This window comes from Pelobates fuscus, chromosome 7, assembly GCF_036172605.1.
Source record: "Pelobates fuscus isolate aPelFus1 chromosome 7, aPelFus1.pri, whole genome shotgun sequence".
NCBI classification, from domain to species: Eukaryota; Metazoa; Chordata; class Amphibia; order Anura; family Pelobatidae; genus Pelobates; species Pelobates fuscus.
Genome location: NC_086323.1, coordinates 103,882,781 through 103,902,420, shown reverse-complemented (window position 1 = coordinate 103,902,420; position 19,640 = coordinate 103,882,781). Strand labels below are relative to the sequence as shown.

General features: G+C 40.2%; 1 protein-coding gene across 11 annotated transcripts in view; it reads right to left on the bottom strand.

Moving 5' to 3' along the window:
• The window catches only part of RBFOX2 (RNA binding fox-1 homolog 2), a 118,610-nt gene extending 100,189 nt beyond the window's left edge, over positions 1 to 18,421 (bottom strand). For 3 of the 11 annotated variants that reach the window (XM_063426328.1, XM_063426332.1, XM_063426329.1), the window contains exon 1: positions 17,933 to 18,415. In XM_063426328.1, coding sequence (XP_063282398.1) covers positions 17,933 to 17,977 — 45 coding nt within the window. In that variant the 5' untranslated portion in view covers positions 17,978 to 18,415. Of the gene's footprint in view, positions 1 to 17,932 lie in introns of all 11 variants that reach the window. The other 8 variants (XM_063426326.1, XM_063426331.1, XM_063426327.1 and 5 more) reach the window with 4 other exon arrangements.
• Between the last annotated feature and the right edge of the window lie 1,219 nt (positions 18,422 to 19,640).

The following is a 19,640-nucleotide window of genomic DNA, read 5'->3' as shown; positions in this document are numbered from 1 at the left end:
AAGATAATAACACCAAGCTATTGCCGTACAGTAAGCAGATATTTAGGACCTGTGCGTGGTGTCATATTTTGTAATGCGTATTTGGAAAGGGCCTGCATAACTACAGGAGCAGGTGTTAGCCCATTTAGATCTCCAACATTTAACAATATGGCAATAAAAGAATAGCACAATTTTCAATTATGTATAGGGCCATATGTGTGCGCTTGAGTTTAACGTACAACTTCAGTAAGAGTCCACATGCGTGGGATTTCTATCCTCTACTAGAAGTATTGTGCGCCTCTGCGCCAGAAATGGTGGAGCCTGTGTACTTCATCTATGTGTAGCATCACTCTGATCATGTGTTGTCACTGTGTCTCTATGATTGGTATATTTCAGAATTGGCATTTGAGTGTGCCTATGTAGTTAGAGTTGAGTGCTCGTGTGAGTGTTGTCGTGGTGGCCTAACAGTAAAAAGACCTATGCGGAATGTAATATAATTAGGAAAAACTGAGATCTTAGGTGTGGGGTATAGACTGCGTTACTTTGTGTCCTGTTGTGTAGTACCGTTGGGTAGCCCTGCAGTCGTGTTCTGGTGTTGTCTCAGTATGCCTGTTGGCGTTGCCGCTTAAGTGGCAGTGAATGAGGCACGGGGATAGGAGGTGCGTGCATTGTGAGACCAACCGGTCATTTGTAAATTAAATTTCAACAATTAACAATTTAGGTGGAGGTAAGAGGAAAAACAAGAGGGTTAAGTACACAACTTGAGGAGGCAGACGTGCCATCTAGTTCATGGGGTTCCCAGATTCAGGTCGTCACTGCTGTGTATTGTTCCGACGTTGGTTTCTGCGGGACGAAGGGGGTAACCGGGAGTGACCCGTTGATGAGGGTTGTATTAGGGTATTAAACGCACAGTGTTACACTTTATTCTGTTTCCTTAATTTGTAAGATTTTGACCATTCCCCTTTGTGACTATTATTTTTACTACATTTTTTTACTACTATTTTCACTATTATATTTTATTATTTTTTATGGGACCTAGACTCTCTATTAGGACCTCTTATTATACAGAACTGTTTTCTCTGATATCCCTGAGAATATCTCATAGGGACACATCTACTAAGTGCTGACACTGTAGATTGTATAGTAAAAATATTTAAAATGTCTGCCTTTTCCTGATCTTCAATACGTTATCTACCCACTTCAGATTTCAACAGACCATATACCCTAATTTCTTATGTTTATTTACTAATTTCCAGAAGTCATTCTCCATTTTCGGGTGAGTTTTCCATTTATTCCAATATGGACCAAGGCAGCTGGGTCATCCTCTACCTCTCCCAACAATCCAGCTATTCTGTCAACATCATATAAAACAAAAGCACCCTGGAAATTTCAAACTTGTTTATACAATAAGAGCGTAGGATTCCCCTGTCTGTTCTCTGCTGATAACTTCCTGCGGTTCTGCTCCATTCTGGGACGGTACGAGATTTCATCACCCCACGAGATGAAATCTTGTGTAGTCCTATTAACTCTTGCAGTATTGCAGTTCTTATTGTGCCAAAAATGATCAATTAAACTTTAGCATCATATAGTGTATATAGTACTGTACATGATAAAGTCTAATTCTTGAACTTGCATCTATGATAGCAGTTTCCACTACTATCTGCAGATATGTGGTCCTACTGTAGTCCTCTACCATCACTAGCTATGTTACCTCCTCTGTTCTGGATCTCATGTGTAATTGAGGGCAGTGGCAGATCTGCAATTAGGCCAGTTAAGCAACTGACTAAGGCATCACACTTGGTATCCCACTAGCCTAGTTTCATGTCCCCCTACAGCCTTGCTGTCACTATATGCTCATCAACTAGGGCCTCTTATTCACGTTTTGCCTGAGGCCTCGCAAACTCAAGAGCCTCGTCCGCTTGAGGTCCATTTCCTTGGTGTCAGAAGAAGGAACAGATTCCTACAGCACAGGCACCCCTTGCTTGACTCATCAAACACCTTCATTCTGAAGCAAATATCTGCTAGCATGTACACAGAAACTGGTCACACCTCTTCCCTCGCCCCAGTAACTACCTGTACTTAAATTGGATTATCTCCTTCCGCACCACTAGATGTCCCCACTAAACTTTTGGTCAGCAGCAAGCCCCCTTCAAAATAGTCAATCTCCTTCAGGGTTTCAGACCTACAATACAAAATGGACCCTGGAACATATCTTCTAAGCATGGATGCATGAAGCAAACTGTGCTAGCAATGTAAAACAAATATATATATATATATATATATATATATAAAACTAAACATAAAATAATTAACTATAATCCAACACTGAGTCAGTCTCCTTTCTGCAGCGAAAGCATGATGATCTCTGGTCTAATCCAATTCTTCACATAGAGAAACAATGCAGATTGATGGCACATGCATGGTAATTGCCACGATCTACCAATTAAGTGCTTTACAGAAAAGGACTGAGTCCAATTACATACACTTGGTGGGAAGCATCTGATTGGTAAAGCATTGTGATTGCAGCACATACCCCCTATATTCACAAAGCTTCTATATGAGAAGCATTGGATTGAACAGGAATGCGCAATTCGTATTGCCAGACGTCCAGGACATGCAGTTATTTTCTTTTAGTCCTGCTGCAGGCTTTTTCACTATGTGACTTACACAAACTACATCCCTATCCTGCCCTACCAACACTACATCACTATCCCACCCCACACTATGTGCCTTACACACACTAGTTCCCTATCCTGCCCTACCCACACTACATCACTATCCCACCCCACACTATGTACCTTACACACACTACTTCCCTATCCTGCCCTACCCACACTACATCACTATCCCACCCCACACTATGTGCCTTACACACACTACATCACCTAGACACACACTACATCATTATCCCACACAATACTGTGTTCCCTACATCCATATGCCGCATGACACCATGTTCCATACACACACTACATAACCTACACACTGCATCCCTATCCCGCACTACACTGTGTTCCCTACACACACACACTCAATAACCTACACACTGCATCTCTATCGTGCACCACACCATGTTCCCTACACACACTACGTAACGACATACACACTACATCCCATTCCAACACCTCACTATATCCCATACACACACTACATAACCTACACACATGCACGCTACATCCCTTTCTCACACCTTACTATATTCCCTACACACACTACATAACCTACACAAATTTGCGCGACATCCTTATCCCACCACACACTCTGTTTGTTAAACACACTGTATAACCTACACCACTGCAGTTTAATGTAATTGTTCTGGAGCAAAGAGATTGACCCTGTAGGCTCAGCAGTGTAAACACCGTCTTTTCTGTAACTAAGCATGTCAATGGATATAAATGGTCTCGTGAGGTGGCCTCGGTTCATTATAGTTATATTTGTTGATGAAATAAGCTACAATTTACATTTGGAAATTATTCTGTTAAGTTCACTACCTACTTGCATTTGTTGATTGCATTTAAGTATTGTTAGGTCTTTCTCCTAAGTTACTATCAATAATGACCTTATTGAAAATACTTTTTTGTATCAGGACAAGTACATTCTCATGGCGGATAAGTAGATTGGGCAAACGCTTTAGTCCCTGGACAAGTAGTTGTTTTTTTTTAATTTCCACACCACTATATGATTGGACAAAAATCATCAGAACTGATCACTTTACAGGACTTGGAACTGTAGCAGAGAGGAGCCTGTCCAAGTGGAATGCAGGCATGTTTAATTTTTTTTTTTTACAATGGGGAGGAGGCCAGTAATCTTACCAATAATAGTTACTCCAAATTATGGAAATATATTTATTTTTAATGTGAGAGTGTTTCTTTGACTACATGCCATTTAATATATACGACATCGTCATATCCTAGCAAAAGAAAATCCCAGTGTTCAAGCTCTGTGAATTATATCTTTGTACAGAATCTTTATACAGAAAGTCACACAAATATAAACACCTCCCTTAATTGACCAGAACAGAAAATGTTAACCCTTGGTGGAGCTATAGCAGACCTTTCCATTAACCACAGAATGTGGGACTGGGTCCAGTACATTTACATTCGTTCTTAAGGAACCCTATTATAATGATTACTTATCAAAGCCAGCATATTCTGAAACACTGTACAATATTTTTATTAACAAACAAGTAGATGCAACAAGACACATTGATTGTACAGGTTTAGAAGGTGGTGAGGACCCTGCTTAAACAAACTTGCAGTATTAGTATCCCACAAATCCATTAAAAATGTGTGGAGTTAGATTCCTCTAGCCATACAACACTGAAGACATAGCAATATATTAGCTACAATCTTTAAATTATCATTATTATCATGCCATACAATCACATTCTAGCTTATTCATTTTTACTTGTGCCTTCTATGCATAACAATGATTCAGGATTCCGTAAATGCTGGCTATGATCCCCAAGCTCACAGCAGACCCATAGGCTGGAGGTAGTTCAAGAAGATTATAATCACACAGAGGTCAAAAGGGTATACAGTTACCATTCAGCATTATCTGACCTATAGCATATTAAATCTGCAAACCCAAATTCCTGGAACCTTCACTGGTGCTGCACACCTTCCTGTTAGTGGATGTCAGCTGCTACCATTGTGGACATGTAGCCTCAGAAAGTTGAGGGTGCAAACAGTTGGCCTCTTGGCCCATGAAAAAGGTCATATCTATAGCCAGAATTAGTCAATGTACAAATAAATTGGTTCAATCTTACAGCAAAGCTCCTTTTTTCCATTGCAATGAAACTACAGAGACATATGCAGTTAAAAGTGTTTCTCCAACCACCATGACCACTTCTGGTTTTAGAAGTGCTCATGGTTGCAGGGTTTCTGTTGCACCGTTGCAGCTTGAAATACTGCACATATGGAGATACTTGTAATTTTGTGCGAGGGACTAGTTACACTATTGGCATACATAACTTAGGTAGCCCAGAACTCTGTTCCAGAATGCTTAATGTCAATTCTCTGCACAAAATACATCTGTCATCAGCGCGTTCCACATGCTGGCAGCAAACATTATCAGCTTCTACCCTTGCAGCCAGTGCCTGATGAAGCTTCAGTGCCTTCCCTTATTTATTTCAGCCTTCCTCACTGGCACAGGGCACGCACTGTGAGCTAGTGAGAATAGTCCAATCAAATTCTTCTCTATGAGTAGCATTTGATTTTACTTCACAAGGGAGGCAGTGACATTGGACAATGGCATGTAAACCAGAGCATGGACCTTCGCCCGGCACTGGATTGCTATGACAGCTTGCCACATTACTCTCTTTGTTTTTTTTCATGAAGTTAGTCATGGCCACACTGGGCATTGATTGGTGAGGACGTGCATCAAGTGTATGCCTGCCTAGTGCCTAATTGTCACGCAAGCACTCATATTACCAGAAGGAAAGTATAATTCATATTGTGACGTTTTAAGGTAGGGGTGGGCATAAAGCTGCAGCATTTAACTTTCACATTGCTGCAGTCATAAATCATAGACAGAAAAGAGACAGGGACAGGAGAGATACTTGCACAATGATCTAGGAAAAAAAGTTATTTTGGTGCTTGGAGTGTCCCTTTCACAGCATTTAAATTGTGAAAACACTCAAGCCAGAGAAAGATATAATTTAATGCAATATGTCAAATGCCAGTTGTTATTTTAATCTGATTGTTTCATCAAGTAGAACAAGTAAATAAAACCACTTCTGAAGACTATATTATCGAAGGGGAGAACACTTCTCAGTAATGTAATCTTACCCATTCTGCAACTGATCGCAAATAATTGATATCAAAGGTTCTCACTTGTATACAAGTACCCTTAAGCTGGAAAATTGAATGAACCTGGACGATTTTACATTAACCACTGCATCCTTTCTTGTCCGAACGGATTCTTCATGTAGACAAATACCAGAAAATAATGTTATGCGTTGAGGAAACTACCAGCAGATTGCAGGGGAATAATGCATCCTCAAATGGTCTCTCTCTCACAAAAACCTGCTGACGTTGTTATGGAATCCCACGCACTAAGATGTCTGATCCACAGTCATGCTGCGACTACTAAATTTTATTATCCAGGCTATATCACAGAATACTCCAGTAGTAACATCTAAATGGGTTATCACTTTTTTTTCCCCACTGAGATCAGATTCATACACAAAATCCATATACCCTCCATTTTCCTCAAAGGCCACAAACAGGAAAACAACACACCTCTTTCCACTGCCTGGGCAATGCTCGATTTCAGGGAAATTTTCCAAATGAATTTCGTTAAATTAATCAAACGCATGCATGCAAACAGAAAAACAACAAAAAGTAAGGCGTTAAATATTGTAATAGTAGCTATGTTTAGCATACACAGAAACTCAGCACTATTATATGATGCTGTTAAGGATCTGCCTAGAGGGCACAGAATCCATGGTTTCAATTTAGACGCAGAGGTAAATTATTCATGGAGCATCAGTTTTTATGTCTTGGCGAAGCCTCGAACTGAGGATAATGCAGCACAGCTGAGACAGATATGAGCTGCATTCTGGGTGACTGGAAACTGCTTAATGGACTAAGGGAAGGAGGAGCTCTATTTAAATAAGACAAAACTAAAATGTGCCACAAGGCATCCAGAATACTCTGCCATGAAATACATCCAGTGTCATTTTTAAAGTTGGTCAATGCAGCGCACGCAATAGAAAATGTATTCAATCATCTGTTTCTCATTGTGTTTCTTTCAATGCGGATACAATTCTGTCAGGGGGCTGTTTCTATCAACAACAGTTGTTCCAAGAGGGAAAGAAGAGCAGAGACGCATATTCTGAGTGTTAGATATAGATGGTCTGTAACCTTAACTGTCCCATCTTTAGATCTTCGTATTGTCATATTATTCCTGTTGTATGAGAAATAGTAGAAAGGACCAGGTCCTGGGTTATTTGTTTCTTTTAGAAGGCCTACTGGCACATGTACACACAAATGTATATATATATATATATTGTATATTTCATTTAAAAATATATATATATACAGTATCTCACAAAAGTACTTACTTTTGTTGCCACCGGTTTAGACATTAATGGCTGTGTGTTGAATTATTTTGAGGAGACAGCAAATTTACACTGTTATACAGGCTGTACACTTACTACTTTACATTGTAGCAGTGTCATTTCTTCAGTGTTGTCACATCAAAAGATATAATAATGTGATGGGTGTACTCACTTTTGTGAGACACTGTGTACATATATATATATATATATATATATATATATAATTTTTTTTTTCAATGAGCTAACCCAAGTATACACCATCTTCAATCAACTGGATCTACTTTTGAGAAAGCGCTTGGCGAAACGCGTAAAGTGAGGACAGATTTTATCCACAGATGGTTTATTTGTTTTTACTTCTACTGTACTGCACCATAAGTTGTTTCTTGCTTTGTACTTATAGATTCATATACTAACAATATCATCTGTATCGTATGTATATATAATCTTAAGCGTTGATCACCTCCTGTCTGTTATCTTGTCTCCTAAATTTAATTAAGGGGAAAACGCCTTGTGTATTTGAGTCGTTTACCCTCACTTTTTTTTCAAGACCTCAACAGATCTCAACACGTTGCTGTAGGGGAAGTCCATGCAACCTATCACCAAGAAACGCCAAAATGCAGGACTTTCCTACTGCTGGTCTTCCCCCAGATGCCCCATGGTCACTAAAGAAATCGTTCATAATTTCTGGACTTGTGGAAGGTTCTTCTTTCCTCCGGGCTCTAGGTCTTTTTATTCCATTTGAGAAAGCCTATATTGGTGAAAATCGTTATGCATGTTACTTTGTATTTTATCTAATAAAGGATTTTGGTTATCACAATAGTATATTGTGCCACCACCTTTATATTCTATACTTTATTTTATAATTCATACCTCTTGGCATTTTTATCATCTTTACTCTCAAGAATATCCCAGGTGGGGATCATACCACCAATGCTATCATCACGGAGCAGTGAGCATGCTCTTCTCTTTTGAGTATAATTCTGATTGATTTTACACATTTATTATCTAATTGAGAGCACTATTTGTTGTTATTTTATGCTCTCATTTTGAGTACCTGGATACCTACCTGCTGTGAACGCCCATCACAATATCCTAAAAGCGGGGATTGTACCACTGAATGCGATACACGCTAGAGCTGGCCAGAGCTCTTTTATATGTGAGTGTAACATCACTATCATTAACTATTATTAATATACCGTCATACTGAGCTCCGACATTTTGTACTATTAGGTTGCCTTGTCTTTTTTCCTATCCACATACGGAGACTAAAGACATTCAGATCTACTACATCCCCCAAGCACAAAGAATTTAGCACCTACAGCTGCAACTACCTCTTGATAAGAGGCACCTTTGTATGTGAGAACTTGTTGGGACGAGACTTTTTAGCATAGTTTGTTCAATTGTTATTTTATCATCTCTTGTTACCGCAATTTTTATGGGGCGCAGCCCTTCTCTCTTTTTTCTTGTGTTCCTTTAGGTCTGGTGGATCTAGTTCCAACAACGACAAGATGGACATCCAAACACACCTGGCATGTTACTTGAATCACACCTTTTATAACTGGAGGGAAACTGAACATAATTGTACATTGTTTGTTGCATAAGGTATCATTTATGTTTAGTTCAACCATAGTTTTCTTTATTTCCTCAAGTTACTTTTTCTAGCACTGTACTACTTTTCCATGGTTTTGACAATGATAATGTTAGTGTAACTTGCTGCAAAATTAAGGCTATTAATGGGTTACAGACGGTTACAGACACATATACCTTGGTCCACACTATTTAGTAGGTTTGCTGTTTGCTGGTCTTTAGTGGTTGGGTATCTTTTTTGCCTTATACATATACCTTGGTCATCTGAAGTATTCATCCTCCCGTCCCCCCACTACACCATGCGGTTTAAATTATTATGTCTAGAAGCTTAACTTTAGCACCTCTTAGGCATCTTAGAGTCTGAATGAGGGTGTCTTTGAGGTCCCAAAAATTGCGTGTGATGTCTCTAGCTATCTCTTTATCCCTATGTCCATAACAAGATCTGTCTCACTCTCTGACTACCACTATTCTCCTCCAATATATTTCCATATCATGTGGTGGGAATGCTGCGTATGTATAGATGCTATAGATGTATAGATATAGTTGCTCAGCTAAACCTTAGGAATTAAGTCAAAATACAGCCTGACATCCATCAGGGTTCCACATAGCCAAGGCATAATGTTGGTTGAAAGGTACTTTCCAAGGGGGGTACCTGCAATAGCCACTGCTGCAGGTGCTGAGTTATTTGAGGATGTCCTCCGATCTTCCTATTTGACCCATGGCTGCACATGTTAGGGCCCCTCACTGACTTGGAACATTGGTCTACGGTCAACATGCCTGAGTTGTCATTTGTCTTCTGAATATTAGATTATCTAAGTAATTAAAATGTGACTGCATGTCTCTACTTTTAAATGCTGCCTAAATATTCACACATTAGGCCTAAGCTCACACCATTTATTAAAGGGTCACTCCATGCTAGAAGAGACCTACTTGTAATGGAATATTCCAATTTATGGAATAGAGAATTGGGTGAAAAGAACAGTTATTGCCAACCCTTTCATGTTTGCTATATCCTTATGATTATTATAGCAAACATTTGGACAGTCTGAAGCTCAAGAGAATTTATATTTAGACATGAAGTCAGCATTCCTTCATTCCTTCTTTTCTTAATTACAAACTTATGGTTACATATATCCTCACTGATATATATAATGCAGTAAAATGTCCAAATAGTTTTAAGTAAACACCTTTAACATTCCTGCTGCTATAGATTCACATGCTAGACTAGGAAGAGGCTCCAACAGTCTGAAGCCTCTCATTCCTATCTACGGGATCTGGTCTTATGTAGTTCATCCAGAGCAGCCTATCCAGAGCCTCATTCACATAACTGAATGGGATAATACACAGCACTGGCCTTCACAGCCAAGGCTAGGACTCTTCCAGAGAGCCAAAGATGAGGTAGGTGCTTGCAAAGTGTGCACGTACAGAAAGTGTGCACGTACAGTGCACAAAGGCAGTACAGGTATTTTGTAAAGTCAAAGAAGGAAGTATAGATCCTCCTTTGGCATAAAAAGGCATGTTTATCATTGCAGTTTTAAGCAGCTATGAGCAAGGAGACAAGGACAGGGGATGGCATTACACCACAACCTGTGCAATAAGTATAGACATTTTTGGTGCATGGAGAGATCCTTTTATATTTAAGTAGCAAAGACATGTCACTACTATTAAAGGGGCAGAATAAAGTAAAAAGATGGATGTAATGATCATACAAACCCATAGTCACATTTTTGCCAGGACAGTTGCATATTTTAGGCTCCTGTCCCACCATAACTGGGTACTGGGACCTGTCCAACATTCTATCCAGACAGGGTACCTGGCAGTTGGCTGTTACCACACGCGACGTCTGTGCAGAGAGGAAGTAATTACACTTCAGTTCTTACCAGCCAACTACCATCAGACGAGCAGAAAAAGAGAACACAATTTATGGAATGGATAGAACACTAGAATAGAGAACTGGGGGAAAATAATGGTTATTGCCCGCCCTTCCGTGTTTGCTATACCTTTATGCTTAATATAGAAACATATGGACAGTCTGAAGATCATGTACATTTACATGATGCACTCAGTATGACATGCACTCGGTATGCTGTCTTCTGTGTCATCTTTGGTTTCTTATTTCCAAACTTAAGGTTACATGTATCCTCACTGATATCTATTTTCTTACATAATTTGCCAGCCTCAGCCTACTCTCATCTTTTGCAGCCCACTCCCCCTAAACCTCAGGGAAGCCACCCTCCGGCACCCACAAGGTATGGGGGTAGGGAGGTTGGCTAAAAATGTGTTGATTTAGTTGTGTATCTGTAATAGCATATGTGTATCTATGCATGTGTCATTGAGAGTGTACCTGTGTCTGTGTGTTCATCTGTGAATATACGTGGATGTTCTGTGGTGGGGCAAGATGGGCAAATCAGTGGAAAGCATTGATGGGCTTGGTTTACATCCTCATATCTATACCTCCCAGGTGTCCATATTTAGCATGGACAGGTCCTATTTTGGCCCAAATTCCTCTATTTCTTTTTTTACAAATCTTGTAAATCTTTATTTTTGGTTGTGTATGTCAATGCCACAACAGCAAATGCAGGAGTATTTGAAACACAATAAAAGCGAAAGCATGACATAAAAAAAAATAACAGTGGGAAAGAACACTACATTGCTTATGTGTAAACATCATGCATAGCAAACATTTAACTCTGATTAAATTAAAATACACTGGGACCGCGATTGGAATCTAGGAAACACATAGGGCACGCCACTGGAGAGAGAACAGACTGAGGTATAGCTGTACTCTGTATCGACAGGACTGCATTAGCTACCCGGTCAGGGCTTCAGCTAGTGTCCACAGTGAGTCGGCCCGGTGAGTCGGCATTAAGGATAGGGTAGCATTGTATAGGAACAGTAGAGGAGGAACAGGCTGAGAGACTCCGTGAAGCAGTGTCAGTCTGTGATTTTAAGCTGAGCTGACCTTGTTAGACATTTACTAGTGCGGTCGTAGAGATAGTGGAGCCAATAAAGTCCATGAGTCGAGATGCAGCAGATTGGTAGCGTGGTATGTGTCACAAGCTGAGGAAGCCATTGGGGATCAACCTAGTCAGTGTCGGAGTCTCTTTTAGGGGGTACAGCTAAGAGTCAGCTGCTGGGTGCGACCCCTTGGACTCACGTTCATCTGGTACCCACTTGTGGTTTGGAGAGTTGCGGGTGTAGAAGGCTAGCAGGGGCAATCGCGTAGTGGTGTGAAGCCTCTCCTTTGTCTCAGGGTCATGTGAAGACCGGCATCCACATGCCACGGACTTGGGTCCTCTGTGGGTCCGGGTCCTTTCCATTTTGGGCGCTACAGAACACCCAGATGTTCTGTCACCGCCAGCGGTGGGTGGCACTCCGGCGATGTGGCCGATGCTTCTGGGGTGTCCCCCTTGTGGTCTTCGGTCCAGGCAGGTGAGCTGCAGGAGCTGTGCCTGGGTGAGACCCCCCACCCTCCGACATCTGCCCCCCGTCCTCTCCCCTGTAGGTAGGTAGGACGCCCACCAGTCCAGAGAGGGGGAGAACGGGGGTAGGAGAATGCTGGGCGTCTGTAGCCGTCCAGGAAACACGGAAAGCGGCCATCTTTCCCCGCCCCAGCCATCTGCAGGCCACATTTTCGTTCTTCTGACTGCCGGTAATATTTTGTTAAGAAATCAGGTTAGTTTGGGCTCTTGGACATGGAGCTCAGCTCAGGCACGTCTTGCTGGCTTGGCAGTCAGACTCCACCCCTCCCTTTTTACTATTCTAATGCACCCCTCTTTTCTAGGAGCTCCATATTGTAGGTTGTGTGCCTGAGTGTATAATTACACATACAGAAAGAGGGCTGTTTTTTGGAGATACCCTACTTTAGTTGAGTCTTACTTCCAGTGTTACAACCTGTACAAACCCCCTCCCCTACAGATTGATTTTTTTTTTTTAAATGGCATACATTCAAAAATTTTGTTTAGGGTGCAGTAGAAAGAACAGATGAACAAATAAAACAGATTCATTCAACAGAGCAACAGAGGTGGAAACATTTTGAGTTATGGTTTTGAATAAATGGCACTTTTAAAATACTGCTAGCATGCTAGTTATGGATATGTTATTTGTTGTTTGGGTTTAAATATGACATCCAATAAACAGTGATTTAATGCTTTACTCCTTAGCTAGTTGTATTTTAAATAATATATATTAATTTATTACTGATACAGTTTTTTCCTGTAAATTCATTTTGCCTTACATTTTTATAAACTTGTATCTGATAACCCACTTGCAAACATGGATTTTGTTAGTCTATATACTAACAAACAGCCAATAGGAATGCTTGTCTGCCAAGTAAAGAGCGCTCATTGGTTAAGGGCATGAGGGTCAAATTCCTTTATTGAACCTAGGATTATTTTTAGGCTTCTGCTCTGGAACAAGAGCCCGCGAATGTACAGAAATATTTGGCGTAAGTTAGACTTCAAGTATCTTTTATATCTGCAAATGCTGTGTTCTGTAGATAACTGCCTTCATAATGATCTCTTTGAAAAATGCGTATCAGTGAAACCATGTAAAATAGAAGAGGTATTATATATTCATTCATTTTAAGCCATTGGTCATGATTGCTCACTTTTTAACAGGACATTTAACAGGACCACTACTTAGTGTAATAGTTATGGTGCTAGTAGCCTATGGACGCAGTCCATCAAGTTTTGTCAAACCATTACAAGTGATTTGAAAAACAATGGTGGATTCTTCCATAGACTGCATTATAATGAAGACATATTGTTTCCTCATTAACTGGACACACTGTGCAATAAAATGCTGTGGCTTCAGAGTTTCAGTAAGATCTCATAGCACCATATTATTGCAGCATGACTAAAATAATGGTGACCATTTGTGCACTGTTGAATTAACACAGGTACTCCACAGCGTATAGATTGTTACCAAAGCATCCTCACAAAATACAAATCCATGTACTTTTAAGATGTAGTCTTAACTATCTCATAATGTCACAAACTGAGGGGTGGACCTTTTGGTGCAGTTTTTACCAAACTATCTGAAAATGGCTTCCTGCGTTCTTGGAGTGCGCCTTTAAAGGGGCACTATAGTCACCAGAATAACTAAAGCCTAATGTAGTTGTTCTGGTGTGTATAGTATATCCCTGCAGGCATTTAAATGTAAATACTCAGTTTATAGAGAAAAGGAAATGTTTACATTACTGCCTAAGGACACCTCCAGTTGCAGTCACTCAAACGGCCACTTGAAGTGCTTCCTGAGTCAGCGCTGTACAACGTGCATCATGGACGTATAGCATCTCCACACTCTGCATGGGGACGTTAAGCATTCCCTATAGAGATGCATTAATTCAGTGCATATCTATGAGGAGATCATGATTGGTGGAGCACAGTGTTTTGCTGCGCATGCACAATAGAGTTTCAATGCTTTCCTATGGGATCTTCAATTTTGATGATCTCAGCCAATTAGTCTAATCGGGGGCAGAGCTAGCACTTGTGGATCGCCGCAGCGCTGGAAGAAAGGTAAGTAAAATCACCTTTTTAATAGGTTACAGAGGGCCCAGGGGGCTAAATTGTGATATTACAGCTAGAGTGGCAGGAATACATATTTGTATTCCTGTCACTATAGTGTTCCTTTAAAGTAAACCCATCATGGAAGGTTCACCACAGTGTATCACATCTCTAAAAGCAGTAAATTCCCCTACATGTGTGAGAATATCACTGTCAGTCATTCACTAAATTACAAAATTTAGCAAATTAAATATGAACCTCGAAAAAAAGACGGTTTCAATAGTCAAGCTGTGACTGTCGTTGAATATTGTTGAATTATGCCACATCACCCATTTTAGCCCAATTTTTGCAATTTGGAGTCAATTTGCTACAATTTGGAGTTTAATGAAGTATCCCATTAGAATTAATGCAGGGACACTTCCTGTAGCTCTCCCTTGTCACTCAATACTTGGCTATGCCGACAACTGATTAACAGGTGGCGGAGGGGTGAATGATTACATAAAATTTTAAGACGATCTGCATTTTGCTAGCAAATCTGCTCGAACAAAAAAATATAATTTATAAATTGGGATGCAATTTTTTTACAGGGACATGTTGGCATGGACTAATGGTCAATATTGTATTTTGTTTAAGTTAAAGTCATTGCTAAGGGGGAGGGAGGGGGGGGGGACAAATAATTTGAGCTGTAGCACCCAAATAAGCACTGAAAAGCAACATTTCCCCTACATATATTGCTTTGTAAAACTCTGCGTCTTCTTATATGTTATCTACATACAACCTTAAAAGATCCAGGCACAGAGTGGCAAAATCATTTTCATGCTCCCATGAGCCATTTCATTAAAGATTAGTCAAGCACCCACATCTGACGCGTTTCGTCTAAAACATAGGGACTTAATCATAGACACATCTTCTTGTATTTTAAAGAAATACATATGTACATATTTTTGGCAGTGCCTATTAAATGCACTATATTTGCATTTAATATAGGGTTGATGGGTATTGTGGCGCACGATTTTAAAACAGTGGCTGCAGTGGTTTAATGCTTCAAGTTTAGGGTTAATGCTCTTAGGGTAATACAGTACGGCCATAAAATGTACCCTTGGATGAAGCAACTTAGCAACACCCCTGGTTTATTTATAAGTATTTAAATACGCATGCGCGAGACGTTTGTTGTCCAGCCTAGAGATATACCTAAAGTGGAAGTCTGTTTTGTTCAAGTTTGGACAGAAATCATTGGCTGACTGAATAAGCTGCCACTCTCAACCAATGAAATCCATACAAACACCAATGGAATTGATTTTTCTAATTTAGAAGGGGAACTTCTGTTATATAATTATCTCTAATGGGGGTCAGATCTCATTAGGCACTGGTACCCAAAGTTAGTGTTATAGAGTAATGGTTTTACACAAATGTGACAGTGCCAGAGGACTTCTGGGACCCACTACAGTGTGCTGTAGTGTATAGGGTACTTAAAATAGTAATTAAATATTCTGTGTTTATTTTAGTGTGGCATGCACTATACCTATATACACATGTCCAATTATTAAATCAAAAGGAATAGATTTATGGTAGTTTTCATTTGCTTTCAGCAGTATGATTTGATGCATAGATGCTAATATTGTTAGCTTGCCAGAGCAGGGTCCTCTATTTATCTGTACAAGTTTAACCACCATAACCAATACAGCCCACTATATTCCATGGCAAGTAGCCAAGCCCTTGCAGTATGTTTATACAACTGGCCTGGGTCCCCCAGGTGCCCACAAAATATCCGGTGTTCTCCAACAGGGGCAGTTCCATGACTCTGTAGAGTAAAGTCTGGCTGAACAAGGACTGTCCTTACTGGTTAAGAGTGCTCAGCTGATGCTCTTAGCCAAAGAGCATGGTGAAGCATGGCCCTGCTTAGCACTCTAGAATTAACCAGGTTCTCCTGCAGGACAAGACCGGAATTAGCAGTTGCATCAGAAAGCACCTGAAGAGACCCAAATAACTTAAACTAAACCTTACTAAGGCATCAGGGCACGTCTGGCACCCTAATCACTACAGCAGGCTAGATTGTTATGTTGCTTGGAGTGTTCCGTCAAACGTTATGTAAGGCTAGTTAAACTGCAGCTTGTCTATGGATTCTGATGGAGCGCTACAAAAATATTAAATAATTATTATTACTATCACATTACTTTTTAGCCATCCCTCTACCATGTAAGCTCATTGAGCAGGGCTCTCAACACCCTCTCCTCTTGTGTGTCCAACTCGTCTGGTTACAAATACGTGTCTGTTAGTCCACCCACTGTACAGTGCTGCAGAATTTATTAGCGCTTTATAAATAATAATAATAATTAACCTCTTATGTAAGAGTATGTACATCCATCTAGGAGCCAAACCTGTGGTCCTGGTGTTTGAACGCTAGTGAATAGATACGTTGCCATGGCCTAGGCCACACATACAGTGTTTCAACGTGGCCTTACGTAGCATTTATGTTTCACACAAATGGGCCTGTACGCACATTGTTAACACAAGTATATAGACTCCTGTGTTTTTTTACTAGATCTATCTCGTTCTCCAAGGGAAGCACTTTTCAAGGACAAGCAGGACAGGGTGTAGAGCTAAAACCTTGTATCCCATTCCCCATGACATTCTCTGGATTTATGTTACCATTAGGTCTGTCAAATAGAGGTCACTACCAGCCTGTTACAGGTGTTACGATCACTCAATCCAATCTGAATTATGAAAATACAGTTTACAGCAATATATTGTTATAATTAAATAAATCCCATATATATCATTGCAATAAATTGATGGAATTTGGAGACTTTGGGCATTAAACAGCTAAGATTTTGAAAAAAAAAATAGTTTCAAATTACACACAAACCAGACCACAAGATCCAAAATCCTCGGTGCTCTTTGAAAAACCTTGGGCCCCAAAAATATATATATTTTTTGGTAAAAAAAATAAAATAAAAAATTACACACTTGGAAATTAGTCAATATGAAGAAAGATTTACCAAAATGGTAAATTTTATAATGCAGCGAATCACACTTTAATGTCAGCTATTAATGAGGTACACATAGAGCATGCGTAAAAGGGAGGGTGGATTGTAAAAGTGATAACGACAGAATAACTTTTCACAAATCGGACGTCATTTCCAGGGGAACAAATCTGCTTCGTATGAGTTTTCTGGTTTTTTTTTTTGGTTTTTTTTGCAAACACCACATCTTTTCACTGTTTTTAAATACAAAGTTATATAATATTCAGTTCACCTAGTATAATTTATAATTTTATACGAATTTGGTAAGGGTTGGTAAGATAATGGGTCACACATATCCTCCAAGCATTTACAATTTAAGCCAGATAATGAGGGGTGGCTCATATATAAAGACTCTTACATTCCAGTACCTAGGGAGGGAGCGATAATACAGAGATGGGTGTACAATATCAATTTACAGTTTTAACATGGACAGGACATTTTATTTTTAAATTCAGCCACTTTACAGGGTGTTCTGAACCCCATTGCCTCTACACCTAATTACTCGCTCAATCATTTTTTTTTCTTCCTCTTCAGACTAGATTGTAAAATCTATACATCAGCAGGACATTTACTGTGCATCACTTTGCACAATGAATATTGTTAAGTTATGTCTTATGTATAGAAGATGAGGAGATCCTTGCAGTGATGTTGTCCATGTGTGTGTGTATATAGTATATCAAGATAAATAATAGAGAAAAGACACTGAAAACAGAGTAAGCGGAGAGTGTGTGTGTGAGAGAGGCAGGGGCGGGGGTTTAATAAAGAGGCCTTACCTGTACAACTGGATAAGGATATTCCATGCAGTAAACCCCGAACATGCTCCTGTCAGAGCTCACCCGGTGAGCAGCAGCACTCGGTGTTGGGTCCACTTTCGCTGTGCGGAAGACTGATTACCAGAGGAGGATCTCACCAAACGGACTGAGGTTGATGAAGCCGGGGGGCATGAAAGAGGAGGAAGAATTATAAATGAGGGTCAATATTGGATCTGTAGCAGCAGCAATAGCAGCGTCTGCCAAGGGGAGTAGGACAGAGATAGGATGAGACTAGGGCAGTCTGGATCTGTGTGTGTGTGTATGGGACAGCTGGGCTGGGAGAGAGGAGGGGGGTACGGGATGGGTGTGGGGCAGGGGGAGGTAAGGGGGACAGGTGGCTTGATCAGAGAAGAGAAGCCCCTTTGGCCATGCGTGTGCCTGAGAGGGACATTAAGGGAGGAGTGTTAGGGGTGGAGGAGAACAGGAGCTCTGCTATTTGCAGTGTGAGACCTTCTGTATGGCTTACAACTCTTACATTCAATCACAGCTAGAACTCCTTGCCTCCCTGCTCTATCTCCCCCCACCCTCCCTCTGTATATTTTTTGACAGCTGCTAGGGGCATTGGGGTGACAAAGGGAAAAGAGCTGATCACTCCCCCTCCCCCTGTCAGCTGTTCTAGTCCTGCTCCCTGCCTGGGATTAAGCATGACCGGACGTTCTAGGAGGTGGTTGGGGGTGGAAGAGATCTGGGTGACGGACTGAGACAGGTGAGGCTCCCGCTCATAGGAAGACAAGTAAATAAGTCAGGGGCTTTAAATAAAGCTGGAGTAAAAGCCCTCACGGCAATGAAACAGTCGGCATTCACAGATCAGCAGAATTGTGAGGGAGATGGGAATGATACAATGTATAGAACGCTCAGTTAGAACATCACCAGTGCTTCAATCCATCGATTGGAAGCAGGCGAATTGTATTTTTTCTTTTTAATTCTATTCGTATAATTGGGTTGTAAATTATATCGGTCAGCAGAACATTTGCAGGGTAATTCATCAAAGTTTGAATGCTTGTGAATTATGACTGCAAAATGGAAACAACGGGAAAATTTAAACATTTCTGTGAATTCCCAGGCGTTCATATTTTAATGAACACCTCTAGTGCTTTGCACAGTTTTAGTTTTATGTTAACAATTAAGAAAAAAACGCACCTGTGTTTACATTTGAAGATTACTGACTAATTAAGACTTAAGACTAATCTGCAATATTATAAATAACATATAGGTGTTTCTGGAAGCGTGTTATTTGTTATTCAGGCAAAAAAAAAAATGGTGTTTTGTTCACTAAACCCTTATATGTGGCGAATTGAGATTCAAATTGAGAACCTGACGCTAAAAATGTCTTCCTGTGGCAATAGCTGGCTTTAGGAATTTTCTGCTATTTTTGTCTTTTTTAAACTTGGCTATTCAGATTTCAATTCACTACAATTTGGGGTTGAGTGAACAAAAACCAATAAATCTGCAAAGAGCCAGACAGTTGTATTAACAAACTGGTGTCAAGTCAAGTGAGCGTTGTATTTGGCATGCTGCAAATATATTACATAATTGATAGTTGTAACTTGGTGCAACACTATTATTCTGTCTATAGAGTACACACTATGACCTATCAATTCACTAACTTTTAATAATTGCTGAATTTCTGGAAATAGTTTTAGTGCAGAATACATCTACTAGCAGTACC